The 25,496-nt window shown below is 43.0% G+C and overlaps 1 protein-coding gene across 2 annotated transcripts in view; it reads left to right on the top strand.

Moving 5' to 3' along the window:
• The window catches only part of LOC132805683 (cytoplasmic dynein 1 intermediate chain 2-like), a 53,951-nt gene extending 42,426 nt beyond the window's left edge, over nucleotides 1-11,525 (top strand). For both annotated transcript variants that reach the window (XM_060820865.1, XM_060820866.1), the window contains exons 13-16: nucleotides 5,383-5,527; nucleotides 5,967-6,107; nucleotides 6,916-7,041; nucleotides 8,108-11,525. In XM_060820865.1, the coding sequence (XP_060676848.1) occupies nucleotides 5,383-5,527; nucleotides 5,967-6,107; nucleotides 6,916-7,041; nucleotides 8,108-8,221 (526 nt within the window). In that variant the 3' untranslated portion in view covers nucleotides 8,222-11,525. The remainder of the gene's footprint in view (nucleotides 1-5,382; nucleotides 5,528-5,966; nucleotides 6,108-6,915; nucleotides 7,042-8,107) is intronic.
• Nucleotides 11,526-25,496: the final 13,971 nt, after the last annotated feature.

Here is a 25,496-nt window from a genome sequence, read left to right as displayed (position 1 = left end):
TGGCAATGTTAATTCATTGAGCACCAATGGCATGGTGCAGTCAAGCCTTCAGCCAACATTTCAGGCATAAGCACATTTGTTCTGCGTGCATTACAAATAGGGGATGACGTTTTCCTGAATCAAATGTAGCTAAAGTTTGCAAACACGTGCTTCATATATTTGTCCCTTCAATGTCCTCACTTAAAAGACATCTGGTTGGGTAATGAATAGAAAGGGTTAAGAAGGATATGGGCCAAGTACTGGTAAATGGGATGAGGTTAGGTTAGAATATCTGGTCGGCATAGGCGAGTTGGACCAGAGGGTCTGTTTCTGTGCTGGACATCTCCGTGACTCTATAACATCCAGCAGATGCTGTGTTTTTACCCATCAAATGGACACTGTTTGTGTACCTACCCTGGGCTTTGTCTCAGTCATTGCCCCAGCAGCCCCCTCAGCTCCCTGACTGACGGTACACCGTTCCCCTGTCCCTGCAGCTCCCTGACTGACGGTACACCGTTCCCCTGTCCTCTCAATTCCCTGTCTGACAGTACACTGTTCCCCTGTCCTTCAGCACCCTGTCTGACGGTACACCGTCCCCCTGTCCTCTCAGCTCCCTGACTGATAGTGTGTGATTCCTGTCACTGCTGCTGGCTAGACAGAACTGACCACTACCTACTCCCTGGACTGTAATCAGACAGCCTTCCTGTTTGTGTGTTCCAGGCTGGCGTCTGACCGTTGTTAATCCTCTGGACTGTGTGAGGACTGTATCCCAGACTGACATCTTGACTAATTGTTGCCACCCCTCCTTTGTGTGGACTGGGGACCAGTCCCCATCCTGGTTCCAACACGGCCATTTGTTTGAATGCGTGTCATACGTCCAAGGACAGATCCTCACTGACCAGTAGCCTGTCGGTCTGTCCCCATCTGCACAAAAGAGCTCATCAATCCAGCAATACTGAGAGCCATGGACTCTGGCTGATGCTCCAATGCGCTAACTGGCACAGCGTGACAAAGCAAAGCAGGGATGCTGTAAGTATGCAGTCAGGCGCTAACTGAGCGAGCGCAAGAGAGCAGCCCCGCAATGTAGGCCTGTGCTTTAATATCCTGCAAGTGGATCTGTGAGGTGTTTGATATCTGTAAGTGATTGACAAGTCTTGAATGCAAATGACTGTGGACATGTGTGCACTTGGTTAGTGTGGATCATGCCTTGAGATTCTGTTTGGTCCTAAGCAACATGGAGGTCTTTCTGAGCAATTGGTGAGCTGAATCCAGCACTTATCTGCTCTGACTTCCATGTCCAGAATTCACAAGGTCTTGTTTGTTCAGCGTGTTTGATCATTTAGGATGCTGAATATTAATGATGTCAGTTGTGCAGTTCAAAAAAAAGGGTGCAACAAGCTCCAATTGTTTTTAGTTGGCAGCTCACCACTGCCTAATGAGAAACTTGCCTCGACCTTCAGCAAACATCTAAAAGATTCAGCAAGATGCTCCCCACAGCAAGACCTTTTGTCACAGCCAACATCGCTTAGACCCCTAGAACGTTCCTCTGGCCATTTCTGTCTGAAACCCTTACAAAGGTCCCAGGTCCATCTCACTGTGACAGCTAGTCTGGCTGCTGTTGATTGTAGCTAAAAATGTGTTGCTGGAAAAGCGCAGCAGATCAGGCAGCATCAAAGGAACAGGAGATTCAACGTTTCGGGCATAAGCCCTTCTTCAGGGCTGTTGATTGTAGGCCTGAGCTGTGCTGACCTGCTCTGACCCTCCTCACTGCAATCAATACACCTTCGACATTAACCCTTTCTGGTGATTCATATCAAACATCTCACACTCACATCAGACATTGTTTCAGTGGTTCATACTCTTCACATGTCTGATAGTTAATCTTCCTCTGTATATTTCATACACCATTCGGATGAATATGATGAGGCATTACCCATTGGCAAAAAAGCTCCAACCAGACAAAATGATCAGTACAGAATGGTTTCTGAATGGTCTGCCAGCTGTTTGGAGGTGACATGGGAATGTCACCAATTCCCAAATGGAAAGAGCTTTGACTGATCCATTTCCCTCTTCAATAGGAACTCATCATAGTAACAATGGCCAGTTCCGGTAGGACCGTACTAGGTGATCAGTCACTTGATTGCATTAGGCAGTGGCAGGTCATGGCTTTTCTGGGGACCATCGTCCCATGGTGGCAGTCTGACTGTGTTGACTTCCTATTGTTGAGCCACTGTCTTTTACTACTTGTCTGAATTGAACTCCTTACTGCATAGCCACCCCTGTGTGTTTGTGCTGATGGTTGACTTTTTATTTCACAGTACTTATGACATTCTGAAAATCCACAGATGTATTCAATAAATTTCCAGGTTGGAGAGGAGTCCGATCTTGCACCATCCAGGACTTAAGCAGCTGACTTGCTTGGCATCCCACCCACCACCTTAGCAGTAGTGTGTACCATCTACAAGATGCACTGCAGTAACTCACCTAGACAGCAACACCTAGAAGGACAAGGGCAGCAGATACATGGAAACACCACCAAGTACAAGTTCCACTCCAAGCCAAACTTCATCCTGACTTAACATGACGTTGCTAGGTTAAACTCCTGGAACACTCTCCGTAGCAGTATTGTGGGTTCACCTACATCTCAAGGACTGAAGCAGTTCAAGAAGGCAGCTCATCACCACCACCTCAAGGCCAATGAGAGATGGGCAATAAATGCTGCCTTTGCCAGTGATGCCCACATCCTATGAAAGAGTTTTTAAAAAAATCTGAATCCTCTTTGAAAGCCACAGCCGAATCTGCCTTGAAAGTTTGGCTCGAGCACTGTGCACAAGTTTTGTTTTTAAAAGAGTTAGCTCAATGAAAAATTTGATCTGTTTTCTGAGCTCTCCTCTCTGCACCTTTTCCAAGCCCTGTGCATTCTGGTCCACAACAACCAAGGACCTGGTATGTACTGACTTGCCTAGTCTCAGCTGAAGACACTGCCCCACCCCCCACTCTGTACCAGCTCAACTGAGTGCCATCTCTTTGCCACACCACCATTTGCCATCTGTGTCCTACATTGAGCTGTGCACCCACTGGTTCCCCTTTATCCATGGTACACATAATTTCTTCAAACAACTCCAAAGAAATTGGTTAAAGATGGTATTCCTTTCACAAAGCCACGGTGACTCTGCCTGACTGCCTTGAAGTTATCTAAGTGCCCTGTTATGATGTCTTTATTAATGGCTTCTGACTTTTTCCCCATGACACACGTGTAATGCTCCAGTGAAGCATTTGGGGCATTTCATTACATTGTATTTATGTAGTGCCTTTCATGTGTTGCTATTTGAATGTGAGAAACATCTCTGCATGTATTCCTGTTATGTTATCTAATGGATAGTAATTTGAAACTGATGGTCATTTTATTAAGCTCTTGAGCAAAAGTAGAACTGAACAGGTAGAAAAGCTCATCATTTTAAGATGAATCTATAATCAGCCCATGTTCTGTTTGACTGTCAGAATTTGAGTTCAGTCACTTGTTGGCCCGTTTTTTTTTTACATTGAACAGTGGAAGTTTTCAGGGTGTGTGACGATTCCATTATTGAAATAAAGGCCCAGTTTTCCCACACCCTGATAAATTTTGTAGCACACTGACGTTTGTAAAATGATTCAATCGATTCAGTGGGAGTTGCATCTTTCTTGTGAAATGTTTTGCTTGGGCTCCACGCTCGGGTATGAGTACTCTGGATCTCGTTCTGACCATAAAAAGATCCAATCTCAGGATGGAGTTTCAGGGTTTCATTGAGCTGCATTTACTCCTAATGAGACAATAGTCCACACTGTGAGCTTACCCAACTGCCTTTTCTCCTGACCCAGGCCCCTGCTACAGCAAAGATACTTTCAGGGAGACCGGAAGAGCATTTGAGATAAAAGAGTAAATTTATAGACTGAGGCGATGATGAGTCATAAGGTTGAAGTTTCCCCAGTCCCACCAGAGGGGTTAAGGAGACTGCACTAGGGACAAAATGAGGAAATAACTCATGAAATTACCTGCCTGATAAAATCCTGCCTCCAAGTGATCTTGTCATAGGCAGGTTTCAGTGACCCAGTAGCAACCATTAGTCATTTGGGACAGTTAAGGCAAGAAGGATATTGTTGTTAATTGCAAGGCAAATGGAGTATAATAGCAGGGGAGTCTTGCTACAGTTGTATGGGGCCTTGGTGAGGCTACTATGGTGAGTACTGTGTGCATAGTTTTGGTGTCCTTATTTGGAGAAGGATGTAATAAGTTCAGTAGCAGTTCAGTGAAGGTTCACTTGATTCGTTCCTGAGAGGAGGAACCTGTCTTTTGAGAAAAAGTTGATTAGATTAGATTACTTACAGTGTGGAAACAGGCCCTTCGGCTCAACAAGTCCACACCGACCCGCCGAAGCGCAACCCACCCATACCCCTACATTTACCCCCTACCTAACACTACGGGCAATTTAGCATGGCCAATTCACCTGACCTGCACATCTTTGGACTGTGGGAGGAAACCGGAGCACCCGGAGGAAACCCACACAGACACGGGGAGAACATGCAAACTCCACACAGACAGTCGCCTGAGTCGGGAATTGAACCCGGGTCTCTGGCGCTGTGAGGCAGCAGTGCTAACCACTGTGCCACCGTGCTGCCCAAAGTTTGGAATTTTCTTCCAGAGAGCACTGGAGGCTGGACATTGAACATACTAGAGGCTGGATTACACAGATTTCTGATAATCATGGGAGTCAGAAGGTAGTGGAGTTGAGGCCACAATCTGAACAGTCATGGTCTCATTGAAGAGCGGTGCAAGATTAAAGGACGATATGACCTGCTCTTGCTCCTGAGCCCTATGTAACTGCCCACTTGGGGGCAAATGAGTGAAGCTGGCAGGATTTTTTCAATACCTGACAGGATTTCCTGCTTCCAAGGGCCACAGCCACAAGCACTCCATTCAGCAAAGATGCACTTAACTGGTCATTCTTCATTTTTAGCATTGCTGAACAGTTCAGTGAGCACCTCCACTGCGTGTTCTCCTACCTCCATTAGCAGTGGCCATCTCCCTCAGGGAGACTGCTGGCTAGCCTGTATCCCAGGTCCTCTGGACCTCCAACTTTGAGAAGCCACCTTCTGTTCTAAATTGGATGGCAAACATGGAGGCATTCAGGTCAAAGGTTGCCTCTCAGGAGGTCATGCAAATGGGCACCCTGACAGTGTGTTTGTTGGGACATGCTTCGGAATGTAGCCCACACGGAGATAGAGAGGAGGGAAATGAAAAGAGCAGAAAAAAGCTCCAGAGGCAGCCAAAACGACTTCCAAGTGCAATTGTGACTGTAAAAGCAAGAATGTAATTTTATCAATCATTTCAAATTGTAACATGATTGTTTCTCTTCTCAATTACAGTAAAGCTGGAATCATTGACATGTTTGAAGGACATCAAGGTCCTGTGACAGGTGTCCATTGTCACACAGCAGCAGGGGCAGTGGACTTCTCTCATCTTTTTATCACTTCTTCATTTGACTGGACTGTCAAACTCTGGTCAACTAAGGTGGGTCGAAATGGATCGTGATGTATGTATCATTTTCTATGATTACTTTGACACCAATATTGATGTGAACTCATCCCTCATGACTTGGATCAAATATCTCTCTCTGTCAGGTTTCTGGTTCAGTCTGGTCTACGCTGAACTGGGTTGAAGTAGGAAAGGCTAAAGCAGTTGTGACTCTATTAAAAGGCCATGAGCTGTGTGTATCTTGGGTGGGAACAGTAACTGACCTTGATATGATAGGGAGGTCCGTTGTAGCCTGAAAACACTCACTGCTGCGGGTCACTGGAATGCGGTAGCTAGCAGCTAGAAATGTACCTCCGTGAAGGGTCAATTACTTCAGGAGATGTGAAACTGGAGAGAGAAAATGGATTACAGTAGCCCTCATTGATCTTGTGTTACTTTGCTCTTTAAATCATGAGAATGTCTTTCTTTCTTGTAGAGTAACAAGTCCTTGTATTCCTTTGAGGACAGTTCAGACTATGTGTTTGATGTCATGTGGTCTCCTATCCACCCTGCACTCTTTGCCTGTGTTGATGGAATGGGCCGGCTTGATCTCTGGAATCTGAATGAAGACTCTGAGGTACGTCAAAAAGACTGGATGTAAACGGATTCACTGAATGAGGCCTGGATTTTAACACTGATAGTGTTAGTTGACAAAGCACCATTCAGCATCACAGTGGTGAACTGCAGGTTGGATTTCCCTTGTTTGCTGAATGGAGCCTGCAACATGGGGTGAAGAGCCTCTATTGATGGGAAGACAGGGTGGGAGAGGTTTTACCAGGATACTGTTTCGAACCAAATGGTGGCAGCATTAATTGTAGCACAGGAGCAGAGGACAGGAGGTAGTTGTCCTTTTATTTGATGAAGATGTGTGTCCTGCTCAAGGAAATAAGTGACAAAAAATAATTGACGCTGGTCATCGAGCTGACAGAGGTTTTATTGCAGTGAAGCCAATCACATCCCCTAAGGAGGATTAAATCCCAAGTCTTTTCTCTAAGCTGAGTGTTACGACTTTATGAAGGGCAGATATCAAAAAAAAATCAATCCCCCAAGCCATTCCATTACTGATGAAAGTCGTAAAGAAGCTATTGAAACTGAAACTGAACCAAGTAAGTTTCGCAGATTGAATTACTCATGCAGCCTAGTGTGAGCAGCTCCTTTAGTCGGGGCGAGGGTCGGGTGGGGGGGGGCATCATTAATCTGGCTGTTTCTTCTCCAAAATCTGAGTTAATATTTAAGCCAAGTTGTATGTCAGCATTCTCCCAAATTTTATTATCTTTATCACTTACTTTATGGATTCTTAGTAAAGCTGCTTTATACTGGAGAGTCAAAAATGCCTTTGCTTGGAGATCAGACCTTAAACAAGTTGCTTGCATTTCAATATGCAGGTTCCAACTGCAAGTGTCACTATGGAGGGAAACCCTGCATTGCATCGTGTACGCTGGGCACAGTCAGGGCGAGAGATTGCTGTGGGTGATTCTGAAGGGCAAGTGTTGATTTACGATGTTGGTGAGGTAAGAAACTTGCCTTGAAAGCTTCACAAGCTAAATTATACTACTTGTTATATTTAAACTTCCATGCTTGTCATCTGTCCTGAGATTTGCAGCGCTCTCCCACTGGGCAACTTCCAGTGCCAGGTGCAAGAGCCCATTTTATTTTATTCTGAGATGTCAGAAGAAGTGGCATGTGGATGTCACAGCTAGCTGCAATCCTGTGCCCACCATTGCCCAGCTACAGGCCCAGGAATATAGCCAGTGGCCAGGTTCCCACCACCCCAGCTTTCCCAGGCAAATTGTCACATCTGGCTGAGCTGAATCAATTCAGCCCAGACAAAGGAACGAGCCAAAGATATTCCTCATCTGTCTGATGGAGTCCCATGCTGGGTGGTTCATTGGACCTTCAGCAATCATGGGAAGTTAGACAATATTATTCAAGACACAACTACTCTGCATTAACCTTGAAGGGGGTTAGAAATATAGGTGAGATTGTAAGAATGGAAACAACAAGCATTTCCTAGGAATGTACACACTCAGCTGTACTGAGACTGTTCTGCACATCTGTAGTTCTAGAGCTGACTCAAACTGATTTATGTGCCTCAGATCTTTGATCTCTGAGATGTGTTCCAGCCTTGTGTGGAGTGCAGCACTTTGAGCTCAACTATCTCACTATATCCAATAGGAATTTCACACACAGAGACATGGGAGAAAGCAGGAATGGGGGACTGAGTTGGCTGATGAGCCATGATCATATTGAAGGGCAGAGCAGGCTGGAAGGGTTGGGTGACCTCCTATTTTCCATATTTCTGTTCCAACAGATATGGAAGTATTATGGGAAAGAGGCATTGAGGTAGATGATCATCTGTGATCTAACTAAATGGCGGCGCAGGCTTGACAAGCTGACTGGCCTGTTTGTATTTACACGAGGTGGTGCTGTGGGAGATAAATGGGTTTGGAAAACTGATGCTGGTTCACTGTGACTTGAGTGAACTGCTCATCATAAAGTGCAGCAAACATTAAAGCAGCGCGACCGCAGAAATACCCTGATTGTTCTCATCTTTCTCTTTTTGTTTTCCCTTTGCAGCAAATTGCTGTTCCCCGGAATGATGAATGGACCAGCTTTGCAAAAACGCTTGTTGACCTTAAAGCAAATGGAAACGATGCTGAGGAAGAAGCAACAGCAGGTCTCCTTGCATAGGCTGATCATAGATATTTTGTCGCATTCTTCTAAGTGGAAGAAACTGCATCAATTAGCTTAAATAGGCTTCTCTTTTTGCCCCCTCTTGCCAAGTTCTAGACAGTGCAATGGTGAATCATATAACGTGCCCCATGTGACACTAGCTTTCCAGGACACTGTACCCAGTAACAATAAAGTTTCCTGTGTAGTTGCCTAGTTAGTGCCCAGTAGCATATGGGTGCAAAACTTGCATGTAAGTTATATTTATGAAGCAATTAACTCCATGCTTACTGCTGCTGTTTCATTAGTCTAAAGCAGGAGTTTATAACCTTTGGTGCAGTGAATGGCCACGTGTGATAGCTTTTGGGTAGAGAACTGAGATTAAGCAGCACATCCAGCATTATGTATACAACACTATTAGGTTCACCATTCAGACCAATACTTTGAGGATATTCCAGCCTAACAGCACTTTCATATCACTGAACCATTGGCAAGACAGCTGGGCCTCAAGATCTGCTGACTAATTTCCCTCTGCAGCTCATGGGCCCTGTACAAGGGTCTCAGCTATGGGGAAGGGAGGATAAAGAATAGTTCAGCAAATAGACTACTCACAGCACTTTCTATATCGCAATTTCACATTACGTCCTTAACATGCTGATGCTAATCATCACGTCAGCACCTTACATTTCCGAAGTAATTAGCAAGTGTTTAGATTTTTTTTAAGAAATTTCGATCTTTGTGATTTAGAATTTTTAGATTTGTTGTGCATTCTGCTCCTGCTTTAACTATCTTCTGACTCAAAATGATCACACAACTGAGTTTCAAGCATGGGCTGCGTGGTGAAAGGAGCAGAGGCAATTGAGCCAGCTGCAGTCCAGATCAAACCCCCAAATAAGGCAGGGTGCACTACTGCTACAGACCCCGACCTATTCGCAGGCTTAGCTTTGTAAAGTCGGGGGGTTTATCTAAAAGTGGCTGGGAGGGCTGCCAAGATGGACGGAGTAGCTTGATTTTAACTGTGGATCACAGGAGGCTCACTGATTTGGAGAGCTGGGAATCTTAGTTGTTGCTCAAAGGGACCAAGCAGGAAGTGTCCTGCTAACGGCAGAGGGGGGACTCTTTTGGGTCACACATTTTTGGACACACCTTTTTCTGAGTGGCTTGCAGTGATCCCTTTTAGAACTGCTGGTTAGATCACTAAAGGCCCGAGTACCAATGGGTGGGAAGTGCTTGGGACACTTCCATTGGCAGCTTAAAACCTGCACTGGATTCCCCTGCATGTTATAGGTCCCTGACAAGGATATTAGAATAAGACTCCTGAAGAGGCCCCATGAAAATGGTAGCAAACAAGAAATGAGGCAGTTTTTGTGGGCGGCACGGTGGCACAGTGGTTAGCACTGCTGCCTCACAGCGCCTGAGACCCGGGTTCAATTCCCGACTCAGGCGACTGACTGTGTGGAGTTTGCAAGTTCTCCCCGTGTCTGCGTGGGTTTCCTCCGGGTGCTCCGGTTTCCTCCCACAGTCCAAAGATGTGCGGGTCAGGTGAATTGGCCATGCTAAATTGCCCGTAGTGTTAGGTAAGGGGTAAATGTAGGGGTATGGGTGGGTTGCGCTTCGGCGGGTCGGTGTGGACTTGTTGGGCCGAAGGGCCTGTTTCCACACTGTAAGTAATCTAATCTAAATACAGTAATAGGTAATTCTGCTCAATAAAATTTCACACTGTTTGTATTACAGCAGGAATTTTACAGCAAAGAGCACGAGCACTGTCTTACAGAAACTTGTAAACTTATTGGAAGAAAGGTTTACTATTGGGTGATTAGTTCATTTCTTTGGGAATTCACTTGGTAAATTTAATGAAAATAGACAATGGTTTCGGATGTCATACTGAGGACTGCACAGATATAACGGACAAAAAAATAGATTATTCACTGTGTTTAAAACATGATGGTGAAGAATTGCATGGGGATCACTTGGGATGTTTCTGGCTTTATAATAATCATTGTGAGGCCAGTGAGAAAGGATGATCAATTGTTTGTGTATCCAAAATGTTTGCTGTCATCAATATTCCAAATGTTATACAATAAGATTGAGTATTCAAGAAGTTTCTGATGAGCTTGACATAAAGGAAGGCATATTTAGCTCAAATTAATTTTGGAAGTTATTAATTTTAAAAGTTTTTTAGCTTGCAGAACAGCAGTTGATTAACAGATGGCATGTTATGCTTGATGTGTTCCTATATTTTCTAGAGATCATCCCTGTTTTTTGCTACAGGTCAGCAGAGTGTATTTTCCATTGCTGGCCTGGATGGATCCTCCTGTGTCCACAATTGGAAAACTTGAGCAGTCTCTACATAGCCTGGAGCCCACTGCTAGCAAGTTTCTCTCAGAAGCATTAACAAAGTTAGGGTTCATTTTAAATGTAGTCCACTTTCAAAAATTTTAAAGAAAGATCTTTCAGTTTTAGAAAATGTGGATCGAACCTTCTTGACAATAACAGGATTTCATCCCCACTGTATTCACTTGAACATTACCTTGACCAATTTTGATAGTAATCTCTTCAAAAGGAGTCTGACAAGTTTGCTAAACACAACTTTTCATTTGCAAATCCATGCTGGCTATGTCCATCAGATCATTATTATTACCAAATGTACTGTATTGCCATGTAAGTGAGTACACCCAAGGCTCACCAGACTTGTCCCTGGGATGGTGGGACTATCCTATGAAGAGAGATTGGGCAAACTGGGACTGTATTCTCTAGAGTTTTAAACAATGAGTGGTTGACTCATTGAAACTTACCAGTCTATCCCTTTAGCTATTTTGTAAGATGTTTCCCCTCATTGCAGAGACTGAAATCAGGAGGACAGTTTCAAAGTAAAAAGAATGCCATTTTGGTCTGAAATGAAGCCAAACGTCTTTTACTCAGGTACATGAATCTTTGAAATTCGCTACCACAGGTGGCTGTAGAGGTTTAGACCTCAGGTATATTTAAAGTAAAGATTGGTAATTAGAAATCTATCATTGGTATACACAGTTATGGAGATAAGGTGGTTAAAAGACTTAGAAGTGTTCGAACGTATTGAATGGAAGAGTGGGTTGGATGGCCTACTGCTGTCCCAATGTTTTTAAAAATCCACGAGGCAACATCAGAGCAGATAAGCAAAGACCTGAAAAGCAAGATTCCGAGAAGGAAGCAGAGAGCATAAAGCAGCTGAAAACACAGCCACAATAGCAAAGCAATAGAATTAGGGGCATTTAGGAGCTTGATCTTAGAGAAGTACAGAGGTGTCCAGAGGGCTGTAAGGGATGGAGGTGGTTACAGAGATAAGGAGGGATATTGGGGGCTGGAGGGGGTTACAGCGATAGGGAGGGGGTATAGAGACTGGAGGGGGTTACAGAGATAGGGAGGGGATGTAGGGGCTGGAGCGGGTTACAGAGATAGGGAGTGGGTGTAGGGGCTGGAGGGGGTTACAGAGATAGGGAGGGGGTGTAGGGACTGGAGGATACAGTGCTGCTATATTGCTTGGATTAATATACAGGCCATCAGCTAGTAAAACGGTTAGAGGGACAATTCTGCAAGGAAATTGCAGAGAAGTGTAAACATAGAGTACTTATAATGGGAGACTATAATTGCCCAAATACAGACTGGGATAGTGGTAGCGCAAAGGGCAATGAGGAACAAGTGTTCCTAGATTGTTTTCAGGAGAATTTCTAATAGTACTGTGTCCAGTCCAACAAGGGGCACTAGTTCTGGCTCTTCAGAATGAGGTGGGCCAAGTAGATCGAGTGTCTTTGTGCGAATACTTGGGGGACAATGGTCATTGTATCACTGGGGTTTCAGTTGGCAGTGGGAAACTAACATTGATCAAGCCAGAGTAAGAAAAATGCCTTGGTAGAGAGCAGATTTCAATGAGGCAAGAACAGAACTGGCCCAGATAGACTGAAACCAAAACTTGGTGGGAATAACAGTAGCTAAACAATGAGCTGTCTTCAAAGAGGCGATGGTTTAGGTGCAGTCAATGGAAAGGTTGGGCAAATAAAATCCAGAGCTGCCTGGGTGACAAAGGGGTTGGAAATTTAAGCTAAAGAAAGAAAAATGTGCTTATGGCAGGAGTTGGGTGGTAAATACAGCTGAGAACCAAGAGGAATACAGAAGGTTCAGAAAGGAGGTGAAAAAGCAATTTGAGAAACGAAAAGGGATTACGAGAAAAAGACTGCCAGCTAACGTAAAATGAAATCCCAAAGTTGTCTTTCAGCAAAATGTGTCTCACTAACGTAGTAGAATCCTTTGAAGAGGTAACACAGAGGGTTGATGAGGGTAAGGCTAGTTATGTTGTGAGTGTGGATTTCCAAAAAAACATTTAATTCCATGCCAGACAGCAGGCCTTTAAGAAAATAATAAGTTGTGAAATAAAAGGGACAGTAACAATGGGGATAAAAATTTGCCTAAGTGATAGCAGAGTAATGGTAAATGAGCATTTTTCAAGCTGGAAGATGGTTTGTAATAGAGTTTCCCAGGGAGTGGTATTGGATGGTGCTTTTCCTGATGTATATGTCTTGGTGTGCAAGAGTCAATTTTTGCAGACAGCACAAGACTTGGCAGACGTTTTGGAGGAATTGGAGGAAGACGGTGTAGACCTTCACCAGCACATTGACCTGTTGGTAGAGTGAAGAGAGATAGTTGGTGGATAGGTGGCAGATGAAGTTTAATGTGAAGTGAGGTTATGCACTTTGGTGCACAGAATTTGGGAAGACTGTATAAAGTGAAGGGTACTATTCAAACACACTGTTAACAGGGTGTGGGAGCAGAGAGACCTGGGTGTATATATGCATAGATCATTACAGATGGCAGGACAGTTAATGCGGTTAATAAAGCTCAGTATTGTAGACTTCATTAATTTAACTGAAGAGTACAAGAGCTGGGAAATTATAATGAACTTCTGTAAGATACTTGTTAGACCTTAGCTGGTGTATTGCTTGTATTTAGGTAGTCACTTCTGTAGTCTAGATAGATAGATAGATAGCTGGCTCTCTTTGATCTTCCTGCATATTAAAAATAGTTGACTTTACCTTTGTACCTTTCCCTTCTCAGATCATGCAAACTCCCATTGCCATTCCAAGATGCAATATTCCAACTTACACTCTGCCAGCTGTTAGAAGTTTGATATCAGAGCCAGTTAACCTTTAATTCCTTTTGCCAATTCTGAAACAATTTGAAATGATCTTTATTGATGACAGTAGTAATATTTTATTCAATATCAATAAGACTTGGCACTTGCTATCATTTGGACAGTAATATAAAGCACAACAGCATTATCATTGTTCCCTCAGAGGAAGCATCATCTCAAGGTAGTCACTCCCTTGTCTGGAGAGGTCTGGAAGAAGATTGCAGGTCACCCCCTCTCCCTCCCCCATCCCCTCTCCGGCCTATCACCCTCACCTTAACCTCCTTCCACCTATCGTATTCCCAACGTCCCTCCCCCAAGTCCCCCCTCCCTACCTTTTATCTTAGCCTGCTTGGCACACCTTCCTCATTCCTGAAGAAAGGCTTATGCCTGAAATGTCGATTCTGCTACTCCTTGGATGCTGCCTGACCTGCTGCACTTTTCCAGCAACACATTTTTCAGCTCTGATCTCCAGCATCTGCAGTCCTTACTTTCTCCTCTTTGTCATTAGACCAATGAATGCCAAACCATAATTCCTCATCCAGTCACCTCACAGGCAGAAATAATATTCAACATATAAATGAAATTAAAAGTACAAAAGTATTGGAGTTTGACTTCATTAATTAGCAAGAAAACCGATGTAGGTATTTTCCAGAAACAAGTATAGAAAATGCTGGAAAATCTCAGTAGGTCTAAAAGCTTCTGTATGGAGAGAGAGTGTTAATGTTATGAGTCTAGGATGAGTATTTCTTTCTGACTCATCAGGATTATTTGCAAGAATACCAATTTAAGAGGAAAACCGACATTTACACTGGAGGAGATGCAAGTGCTGATTAGTTGTCAAATGGACTGTGGACAAGGTGTTGCCATGGAGAATGCACCATTTAATGATGGTTGACAGTTAACTGCAAGATATTGGCATGCATGTTCTTTTATCTGCCAAGAACAAGGACCTGCATATTCATGTACATAACTTCCAACAGATGCAAGTATGCCACACTACGAGCCTGATTGACCATTCGAAATTGGTTGTCACTGTAATTCTATACACACTCGAGTGCATTTGCCAAGCAGGTAACACTCTCTTCTCATTAATATTGGTTATTGCCTTAAATTGTGATTCTTGCAAATTGTCCTACTAAGAGGCAAAATGTCTTTATTTCCATAAATTAGTCATATGTTAAACCATTGGTTCTTTCATCATCTGGTTGGAATGACATATTTATATACCCGAGGGAACCGCAGTTTGACCTGACAATATGGGATCAACTAGCTTTCGTTCATTTGTACGGCTTGAGTAGTTTGCTGTTGTATCATTAGAAACAAAGAAAGTCATGAGGTAATGTTAAACCAATCAATTTATTGGAAAATTCCTGAACTATAGCATTGTTATTGGTCAAAATAACCTCTTGAGTTAATATCAGTGAAAGCAACTTTTGTTTTGTTCATTTGTTTTGTATGTTATTCTGTCAGTCAATGTGAGAAGAAAAGCTGAAACTATGAGAACATTTAAGGATTTGGATCTTGTTGTTTTTGAGTGTTTCAGCAGAATTTATTACCACAGTGAAGTTGCATAGTTAGGCTATAGCTTCCTTTTAAATAACAATTCTACTGAAGTAATCCACTCCTTTAACCACACACATAAAGTGACTTATTTTGCACATCTCAATGCTGGTTTCTAATATTCTCAGCCCAGCAAATATATTCTTTAACTGTTAAGGACTTCAAAAAATATACGATTTGTTGTCATAGTAACGCACAGTTTGAATTTCTTTATTTAATTTGTATAGTTCTATTTTAACTTGTATTTTAAGTGGTTGTAAAGTTGTTGTCTGTATTTTAACAGTTGCTACAGTTCAAAAAAGCAATTCATTATGTATGAAGCACTTTAAAGCTTTCAGATAGAATAAACTGCTTATGATAAATATTGATGATTCACCTTCCTGAAATGAGAGAGAAAGTGTGCGAAATATTGAAAGAGAAGTTGTGGATATAGGTTATGTGGCTGGCCTCTGGTAGCACCAACTGCACTGTTCTTTTCAAGGTAGCACAGTGCAGAAGGTAAGACTCATCAATAAATGTTTGCTTACAGCTGCACACTTTACAGAGACACACGCCTAAATCCGACATGGACAGTTTCAGTCTGCTACATATTCTTTCACCAAATAAGTGCCCCACTTGAATGTGGCATTAACCCACTGTGACAACAAAGCCAAACTTTTGAAGGGAATTCAGTAAGTTATTACTCGGGTTGATAATGCACATCAATCACAGAAGGCCTTAAAACAAGTGTACTGATGGATTCTGTGTGTTCCCTCTCCAGGGGCACTCATAGACAGGCATAACTCCTGCATAGAGTCAGGTGGTGTGGCTGACCAATCTCCTAGACCTGCTAACAGCCACCTCTGTCAGACCCCAGGAGGTTTCTGATTCATTCAATCTGTTCCATACCAAAGATCAGGAGCGTGGGGCTGATGCACATCCAAATCTCAGGGGCTGCAACCTTTCACATTTGACATAAAAATGAAACATAGATTCCTCCCGGTGGCAGAATGAACGCACCTTGCAGAATGTGGAGGGTGTGCAACAGCAGCAGTCTATACAGAGACCCTCTCCATAGAGTCATTGTCCTGTAGCCCAACTCGTCCATGCTGACCAGATATCCTAAACTGATCTAGTCCCATTTGCCAGCATTTGGCCCACAGCCCTCTAAATCCTTCCTATTTAAGTACCTATCCAGATGCCTTTTAAATGTTGTAATTGTACCAGCCTCCACCACTTCCACTGGCAGCTCATTTCATACACATACCACCCTCTGCGTGAAAACATTGCCCCTCGGGTCTTTTTTAAATCTTTACCCTTTCACCTTAAACCTATGCCCTCTAGTTCTGGACTCCCCCACGCTCTGGAAAAGACCTCGTCTATTTACCCTATTCATGCCCCTCATGATTTTATAAACCTTTGTAAGGCCACCCCTCAGCCTCTGACAGGCTGAAACCTTTTTCTCTAGACTGTCAGCCTCTGTAACGTCCTTGTAAATCTGTTTTTGCACCCTTTCCAGTTTAATTATATCCTCCCTATACCAGGGTGACCAGAATTGTACACGGTACTCCAAATATGGCCTTACCAATATCCTGTACAGGTGTGACATAATGTGTCAACTCCTATATCAATGTACTGACCAACAAAGGCAAGAATGCCAGCTTCACTACCCTGTCTACTTATGACGACGCTTTGAAGGAACTATGCACCTGCACCCTTTGGTCAGTCTGTTTTACAACACTTCCCAGGGCCCTACCATTAATGGTGTAAGTCTTGCCCTCATTTGTTTCACCAAAATGCAACATCTTGCATTTATCCAGATTAAACTCCATCTGCCATTCGTCAGCCCAGTTGATCAAATCCCATTGTATTCCTAAATAACGTTCACTGTCCACTTTCCCTTAGTGTACTCCATAAACCTACTGACCATGCCTCCTATATACATTTATCTAAATGACAAATGACAAAAGACCCAGCACTGATCCTTGCAGCACACCAGTGGTCACAGCTCTCCAGTCTGACCAAAGCCCCACACCGAGTAATGGCATGATTTTAAGAAATCCAATGATTCTGACCGTGAGCTGGATGTTATCTAGAGATGCCAATTATGCTAGTTCATCCAGTAATATCCAGCCCACTCCCTCTACCATTCAGTATGTCCATGACACTAGTCACCTTGGCAACCCACATCCTCTTCTGCCAGCCCCATGAACCCACACTGATGGGAGGTGGTCTGGATTCCTGTGCTGTGGATCCTAGGCAATAGCTACAAGAGACAGCTCTGGCTGGAGGGCACCATCTTTCAGACCCTGATCTGTTCGTGATAAAAGATGGACAGCAACTAGGTATGGACACCCTGGGGTGGGGTGCAATTGATATGCACATTTCTGTGGAGTTGGGAAGGGTGATGCCCACATCTCTGTGGGTTTTTCTTTTGGGGGGGGGGGTAGTGGCAATGCCTGAGTCTTCACTGGGTTCATTGTGGGGGTGATGCTATGCCTTCACCGGAGTCAATGGGGTGAGTGCCTGAATATCCTTGGCATTCACTGGGATTGGGTACAGTGCCTGATTCCCAAAGCCCAATTGCCTTGGTCCTCAAACAGATGAACGACAACAGACACCTCCTTCAGTGTATCTGCTTCTTTAAGGCAAGGAGACCCGAAGATATATTCAAAACCAATTCAATTATGGCTTTAGAAGGGAATGGGATAATTTCTTCATCTTTTGTTGGGATGTAGCTATTGCAAGCATGGTCAGCATTTATTGCACGTCCCTAATTGCCGTTGGGATGGTGGTGGTGAGCTTCCTTTCTGAAACTGTTGTCGTCCTTGTGCTGTTGAGTGAGGGTGTTCCAGGATTTTGATCCAGTGACAGCAAAGAAACGGTGGTGCAGTTTCAAGTTTGGATGGCGAATAGTTTTTCGCATGCACTCTCGATACTGAAAACAAAATGTCTTCTGTTTAAATTGATTGCCTAATTGGACAGCATATACCGAACAATCCGGTGTCTGCTAGCAGCTACGCTAACATATTTTAAGAAAATCATTCAAGCCTATCATCTAGCTTATTTGCTAGAAGTGACATACATTCATACGCTGGGACTAGTTCTTGGAAAATGAAAGCAATCTGTTCAACACATGTCCCTTTTTTGAATGACCCAGGAGCTTGTGGAGCCTATAGTTTTCCATTGGCTGAGGCATTGCTGGGAAAGGCTAATCAGTGTCAACCTGCCAAGCAATCAGCACCCATTCCTTCTGTCATTGTAAATTGTTTGAAAGTTGGCATTCTTTTGTTTGAAAGGTGGATTCGCCATGGGAAAAATGCAGGATTACAGGGGTAGGGGAAGAAGGTGTGAGTCTGTGTGGGATGCTCTTCAGAGGGTCGATGTGGACTCGAAGGGCCAAATGGCCTGCTTCCATACTGTAGGGATTCTAATACAGATTGTGAATAGTTGAAGTTCAGCACTGATTCCCTGTGGCACTCCACTGGTTACAGTTTGCCAACCCATTTTTCCTGATGGGTGACCGTCCTCCAAGGCGGATTTCGGGACAGGCAGCGGCGAAAAGTGGCCGAGCAGAGGCTGATAGCTAAGTTCGGTACCCATTGGGAGGGCACAGGCGCACGCACACACACACACTCCTACAGACTTTCACACTCTCTCATGCATCCTCTCACAGACTTAGACCCCTTTACACTCACTCTCTCACACACACACTCACGGACACTCACAAACCCCCACCCCAGATACATACACACGCACACCCACACACACTTATGGGATGAATTTGTACTTGCACAGTTACATTGTACTTTGCTCAAAAACTGCATGAATCCATGTAAGACTCTGTTAACTCACTTTTTAGATTAGAATCAGTCTAAACATGATGGCACAGACAGGGAACATGGGGGCTAACACCTTCAACATATTATCTGGACTGACACCAATTGTTAAAGTTAACCTGAGAATGTAACTTCTAAAGTTTTGTGATTTACATATGAAAGAAGTGAAACTATCATGGTCTTTCTAACAGATGAGAGACTTAACAAACAAACAAGGTATTTTTCAATGTATAATTTCAGTTACATCACACTAAACTTTTGCTATAAATTCTGTCTTGCAATTGTGTACTCCACAACCACCTCCAAAAGCTAGTGCTTCCAATTAAACCTGTTGGACTATAACCTGGTGTTGTGTGATTTTTAACTTTTATATTTGATCCTTTTGCCTTAGCGCTTGTTTTCCTACGTACTAACATTTGTGATTCATGTACCAGATTCCTCTGTACTGCAGGGCTCTGCAAGCGCACTCCATTTAAATTGTGCTAAATATGCATTATTTTAATATCGCTTTGAAGGATTGTCAAAAGTAAATTTGTCATGTTTTCTGGAAATACCTGGAGTGATTTTTTTTTAAAAGAAGACATTTAAAGTTCAGTGAATGCTGGATTTTATTTTTAAACAAGGCTTCCTGTAAATTGCAAAAGTGGTGATAACTAGAGCTAGGAGCCTATGAGACGTATAGATCTATGTCTAAAATTATTACTATTTCCTTTGCTTAATACACTGGATAAGCCTTTTATAGAAGTTTTTAATAAGTTTAGCTGTGTTTAGTTGATCTCTCAAATTCAGAAATGGCAAGGACATCTCAGATCCATGGACCGTACATCCTGTTCCATGTGGGAAACCTAGGACCCTTTTGAATAGGTGCATGAAGTGTATCAGCTAGAGGAGTGAAAAACAAAATTGTTGAAGCAAAGGCTCAATTAAAAATGTCAAAACTGAGCTTGATATATATTCCATTGTCAGCCAAGCGTATTGAAGGATTTGGAGCAAGTAGACAGTGTTAAGATACAAATGAGTCGTCTAAACTGAGTGGAGGAATAGGCACAAGTCACTCAATGGACTCTTCCTGGTCATACAGATGATATATACTGGGTGTGTAGGGTGGTGGTGAAAAGCAGATATTTAATACGTTCTCACAGTTGTGTGTTAGCAGATTCATTTTGGTTAAAGAGCGAAAACGAGCATGTGATAATATCAATTCCAATTTATTGTGCGTTCAGGCAATTATTTCAAGATTGTCATTTCACACAAATAAATACTCATAGAAGAAAATTACCTCATCACAAAAGTCTGACTTTCATTAAATAAATGAAAAACTAAAACTGAAAATGGTTAGAATCCTATTGGAAGTGCAGGTACTCCTTCATCTATCAAATGCCAATTAAAGGTTCTTCTAGGGAAAGGCACATATCCATTCGGGCTGATTTGTCCTGCATCTGAGTGATTGTAGCCTTTTCCCTGAGCACATCCAACAGGAATACTGAAACGACTCTTTGTGACACGCTTTACTTTAGTGAAAAATCTTCAAGAGCAGCTTTCATCAAAGATCTGCTCACCAAATCCCCTTCATGCCTGGTTCAACAATCTCTGGATCCCTTCAAAGTCTGCTTTCTGAAGACAACAATACCAGTGTAGATATTAAGGCAAAGTTTGCTGGGTTCGCCAAAATGAAATTATATGAAATGAGAGGAAAGAAAACATGTATGATGCCTGGTAATGACTTGATGATTAGAAAGGTCACTGCTTTTAAAGTGATTCTAGGTCTTGCTGAAGGAATGTGTTCAGATTGAGTATTGTAACTCAGGAATAATGAACTGAATTGTCACTAACTCTTGAAAAGCTGCAGACTTGTTTAAAACAGACACAATGAATCAGATGATAATGTGGACTGTTGGTATATCAGCTGAATTTGTGATCGTTGTGGAATTGTGCTGTGTAAATATCATACAGTTGATTTGGATTAGATAGTGTGGGCAAGCCAGAGCTGAGGTCAGAGTTTATTAAAAGCAAGAGATGAGCCTTTTCCCAGGAGAACACAAGCAAATCTTAATGAGTGAATCGATCAAATCAACATGGAAAACGTGATACATTTTTGATGTTTGCCAGAGGTCAAACCGATCACTTACTGGAGACTGGACAGTGTCAAGGTTTGAGTGGACAGCTTCTTTGCATGCAAAGAGTATACTTGTCTCGGGAGCACAGCTAGTTCAGGAACGTAGGTCATCCAATCAGCAGCTGGCAGTTGGAATGGAACACACTGATCACCTGTTCTGGTCTGGTTTCCCAACAAATCCATGTAAAGGGGTTCACTTGTAAGTGGAAGCCTTTACAGTATTTTTTTGCAGGGTACATTGCTTTAATAAATGTTACTGATAGCCGGAGTAACCACAACAGATCAGGGAAAGTGGGAATAAAAACTGACGATGATTGGTGAGCCAGCCAGGAGGGTTGAAGATGAAGAAACAGCCAGGGTAGGTAATGGAAGAGGTGATTAAGGTTTACATGACAGCAAAGGGTCCACTGAAGGAACAGGGGGTCCAGACTCTCTCAAGTACTGAAGATCCAGTCCAGGAAGCCAATGGACTTGGGACTCTGCTTGTAAGGCAGAATCGGCAAATGCCATTTGGTTAACATAATTTTAAACAAAAGAATTCACAACAGATAGAGGAATTGAAATGAAAATTAGAAGAGAAGGAGGCGGATGTGGAAACAACTTGAGGAGAAGCAGGGATGAAAAGAGAAATCAGAAAAATATGAGCCAGAAAGGGAGATGTTTGAGCTATAGGGAGAGGCTGAATAGGCTGGGGCTGTTTCCCTTGGAGCGTCAGAGGCTGAGGGGTCACCAGATAGAGATTTATAAAATCATGAAGTCTTTTCCCTCGGGTGCGTGAGCCCAGAACTAGAGGGCATAGGTTAAGGGTGAGAGGGGAAAGATTTAAAAGGGACCTAAGGGGCAACTGTTTTACACAGAGGTGGTACGTGTATGGAATGAGCTGCCAGAGGAAGTGGTGGAGGCTGGTACAATTACAACATTTAAAAGGCATTTGGATGGGGATATGAATACTAAGGGTTTAGAGGGATATGGGCCAAATGCTGGCAAATGGGACTAAGTTAGGTTAGGATATCTGGTTGGCCTGGACAAGTTGGACCAAAGAGTCTGTTTCCGTGCTCTACAGTTCTATGACGATGACTCTAAGTGGTGTAGCTGATTATGATTTGTTGAAAGTCAGTGTGTCAATGGTCAACAACAGTGTGACAGTCTGTCAAAAAAAGGTGTTTACATAGTGCTGCGGAGCCCAGGAAGCAGAACATCAGTGTACAGACCTGATAATAGCTCATCAGTCTCTGGACAAAGAAAATTCCCAAATACAGTATCAGGAAGAGAATCATGGTCCATATCAGGACAAAGATGGACAAGCTATGAGAGGCTCTGAGGCGACCAAAAGGAGGTGATCCTAAGTCAAGAGTCATACAGTCATATAGCCCAGAAACAGCCCAACCAGTCCACGCCGAGCATAATCCCAAACTAAACTAGTCGCACCTGCCTGCACTTGTCCCATAATCCCTCCAAACCTTTCCTATTCATATACTTATCAAAATGTCTTTTAAACGTTGTAACTGTATCCACATCCACCACTTCTTCAGGAAGTTCATTCTACACATGAACCACCCTCTGTGTAAAAGAAATTGTCCATGGCTTTTTTTAAAATCTTTCTCCTCTCACCTTAAAAATATGCCCTCTAGTCTTGAACTCCCCAACCCTGGGGAAAATATGTCTGCCATTCACTATATTATCCATGCCCCTCATGATTTTATAAACCTTTATAAGGTCATTCCTCAGCCCCCTACGCTCCATGTAAAAGGTCCCAGTCTCTCCTTATGTCTCCAACCCTTCGTTTCAGGCAACATCCAGGTAAATCTCTTCTGAACCTTCTCCAACTGAATAATGTCCTTCCTGTAACAAGGGATGAGGTGGATGATGTTCGGGATACAGGACAGTCCAGTGAATGACCCAGACTCCCTGTAAATATCCATTGATAGGCCCTATGATATTGAGCTGACGTAAGGTGGTACTATATACCCTCTGACCAATTACAGGGAATGGCTGAAAAACTTCTTAAATTAGATTTTGGGAAGGATCCATACAGGATTTCCAGGAGTTGGATGAGATGGTTCACCTCTATAATTTGGATGGAGATCGCTTGTTACTTCGGAGGTGCCAGTCTAGGCAGGATACACCAATGAAGAGGTCTCAAAGTACAGATACATCAATCACTAAAGGTTGCACCACATGTTAGCAAGGCCATTAAAACAAAAACAAACCAAGCAATGGGATTTATTTCTAGAGGAAGACAAGTTCAAGTGGGGAAGTAATGTTAAACGTTAAGAGTACTGTGTGCAGTTCTGATTGTCATATTTTAAAAGAATACGCCTTTGAATTATTGTAATTGTACTCTCCTCAACCACCTCCTCTGGCAGCTTATTCCATCCATGCACCACCCTCTGCATGATAAAGTTGTCCCTTAGGTCCCTTTGAAGTCTTTCCCTTCTCATCTTAAACTTGATGCCCTCTACCTTTGGACTCCCCTACTCTGGGAAAAAGGTCTTGGCTATCCATGGCCCCTCATGATTTTATAAACCTCTATAAGGTCCCCCCTCAGCCTCTGATGCTCCAGGGAAAACAGCCCCAGCCTATTCAGCCTCTCCCAATAGCGCAAACCCTCTGATCCCAGCAATGTCCGTGTAAATCTTTTGTGCGCCTTTTCCAGTTTAATAAAATCCTTGCTGTAGAAGGACGAACAGAATTGTATGCAGTATTCTTAAAGTGGCCTCACTAATGTCCTGTACAGCCGCAATATGACATCCCAATTCCTACACTCAATGCTCTGACCAGTGAAGCCAAGTGTGCCAAATGCCTTCTTCAGCACCTTGTCTACCTGCGACACTACTTTCAAGGAACCATGCACCTGCACGCCAAGGTCTCTTTATTCAGCAATATGGAAAGGATCTCTTTTCTCTTAAAGGGATGAGCTGATAGAAGTCCTTAAAATTTTGAAATGTTTTGAGAAAGTGGATAGAGAGAGAATATTTCCTCTTGTGGGGAAGAGGAGAATTAGAGATTATCAATATAAAATAGTCACCAAGAAAGACCATCAGGAGTTAGTTGTCCCCTGACACCAAACTCTCAGACTTTATTCATTAGTTTATCATGGGACATCTTTTGAACATTTAGATAAATTACATCTACTGTGTTACCATTATCTACTCTTTGATACTTCCTCAAAAAGTTCCATCATGTTGGTCAAGCAAAGACTTTCCCTTTTGAACTCCATGCCATCGATTCATTATAATTTGAATTTTTACAAGTTCTATTCTCTTCTTTAATGCGGATTCCATCAATTTTCCAACCATTAATGTTCAACTGATTGGTCTATAATTCCCTGGAGATGTTATGTCTCCCTGAACCTCAGGAGTTAACGTTAACTAACTGCAAGTCTTCTGGCACTTAACAGATTATTACGTGACTCTGCTGTCTCTGCATGGGATTCTTTTAAAGTATCATGGATATAATGCAGCCAGCTCAGGGACTTTATCTTCTTTCCGTTGGAAAAGCTTACGCAATACATCTTTCTAAAATTTTTAATGATTTATTTTATTAGAAGTCTCAACATTGAATATGAAACAAGATAATTATTTAATATTCGAGTATTGATGGAAAGAAATCCATGCTGTCAAAGCTTTTTGACTTGCCCTCACCAGGACAGAATCGCAAGAATGCCAAACCTCAAAAGGAATAACTATTTTTACTGCGTGAGAAAGGGGACTGCTTAGTTGTCAAGTGGACTCTGGTTGAGGTATTATCATGAAGAATGTACAAGGAACAGTTGTTCCCCAAATCTATTGTTGAATAGAAAAAGGCTGCACTGTCTGGTCACGTTCATTTTGTTTGCAGAGGGCAGGACCGGATGCATGGATATATGTAATTCGCAACAAATGCAAGTACAGCCCCTGACAACATTCTGATAATAATATTGAAGACTTGTGCTCCAGAACAAGCCACCATCTTAGCCAAGCTGCTCCACTATAGTCACAACACTGAAATCTACCCAACAATGTGGAGAATTGTTCAGGTAAGTTCTATGCACAAAAAGCATGTCAAATCCAACCCAGTCAATTATTATCATATTGGTCTCCTCTCGATCATCAGGAAAGTGATGGAAGGTGTCACCAACAGGGCTATCAAGCAGCACCTGCTCAGCAATAACCTGCTCAGTGACTCCCAGCTCCTGACCTCATTACAGCCTTGGTTCAAACATGGACAAAAGAGCTGAACTCCAGAGAGGTGGGGAGAGGGACAGCCCTTGACATCAAGGCTGCATTCGACCGAGTGTGGCATCAAGGAGCCCTGGCAAAACTGGAGTCAATGGGTATCGGGGGCAAACTGGTTGGAGTCATACGTGGCACAAAGTAAGATGGTTGTGGTTGAAGGTCAGTCATCTCAGCTCCAGGATATCTGTGGATGGGGATGTTCGCTGGTGATTGCGCAGTGTTCAGCACCATTTGTGACTCCTCAGATACTGAAGCAGTCCATGTTCAACTGCAACAAGATAGGGACAATATCCAGGGGGTTTGGGCTGGCAAGTATCTAATCACATTTGTACCTCAAGTGATGGCGATGACCATGCCCAAAAAGAACTTAACTATTGCTTTGACATTCAATGGCATTACCATCCACTGGATCCCCCCCTAT

The sequence above is a fragment of the Hemiscyllium ocellatum genome, chromosome X (assembly GCF_020745735.1).
Source record: "Hemiscyllium ocellatum isolate sHemOce1 chromosome X, sHemOce1.pat.X.cur, whole genome shotgun sequence".
Taxonomy (NCBI): Eukaryota; Metazoa; Chordata; class Chondrichthyes; order Orectolobiformes; family Hemiscylliidae; genus Hemiscyllium; species Hemiscyllium ocellatum.
This window is presented reverse-complemented; position numbering and strand designations above follow the sequence as displayed.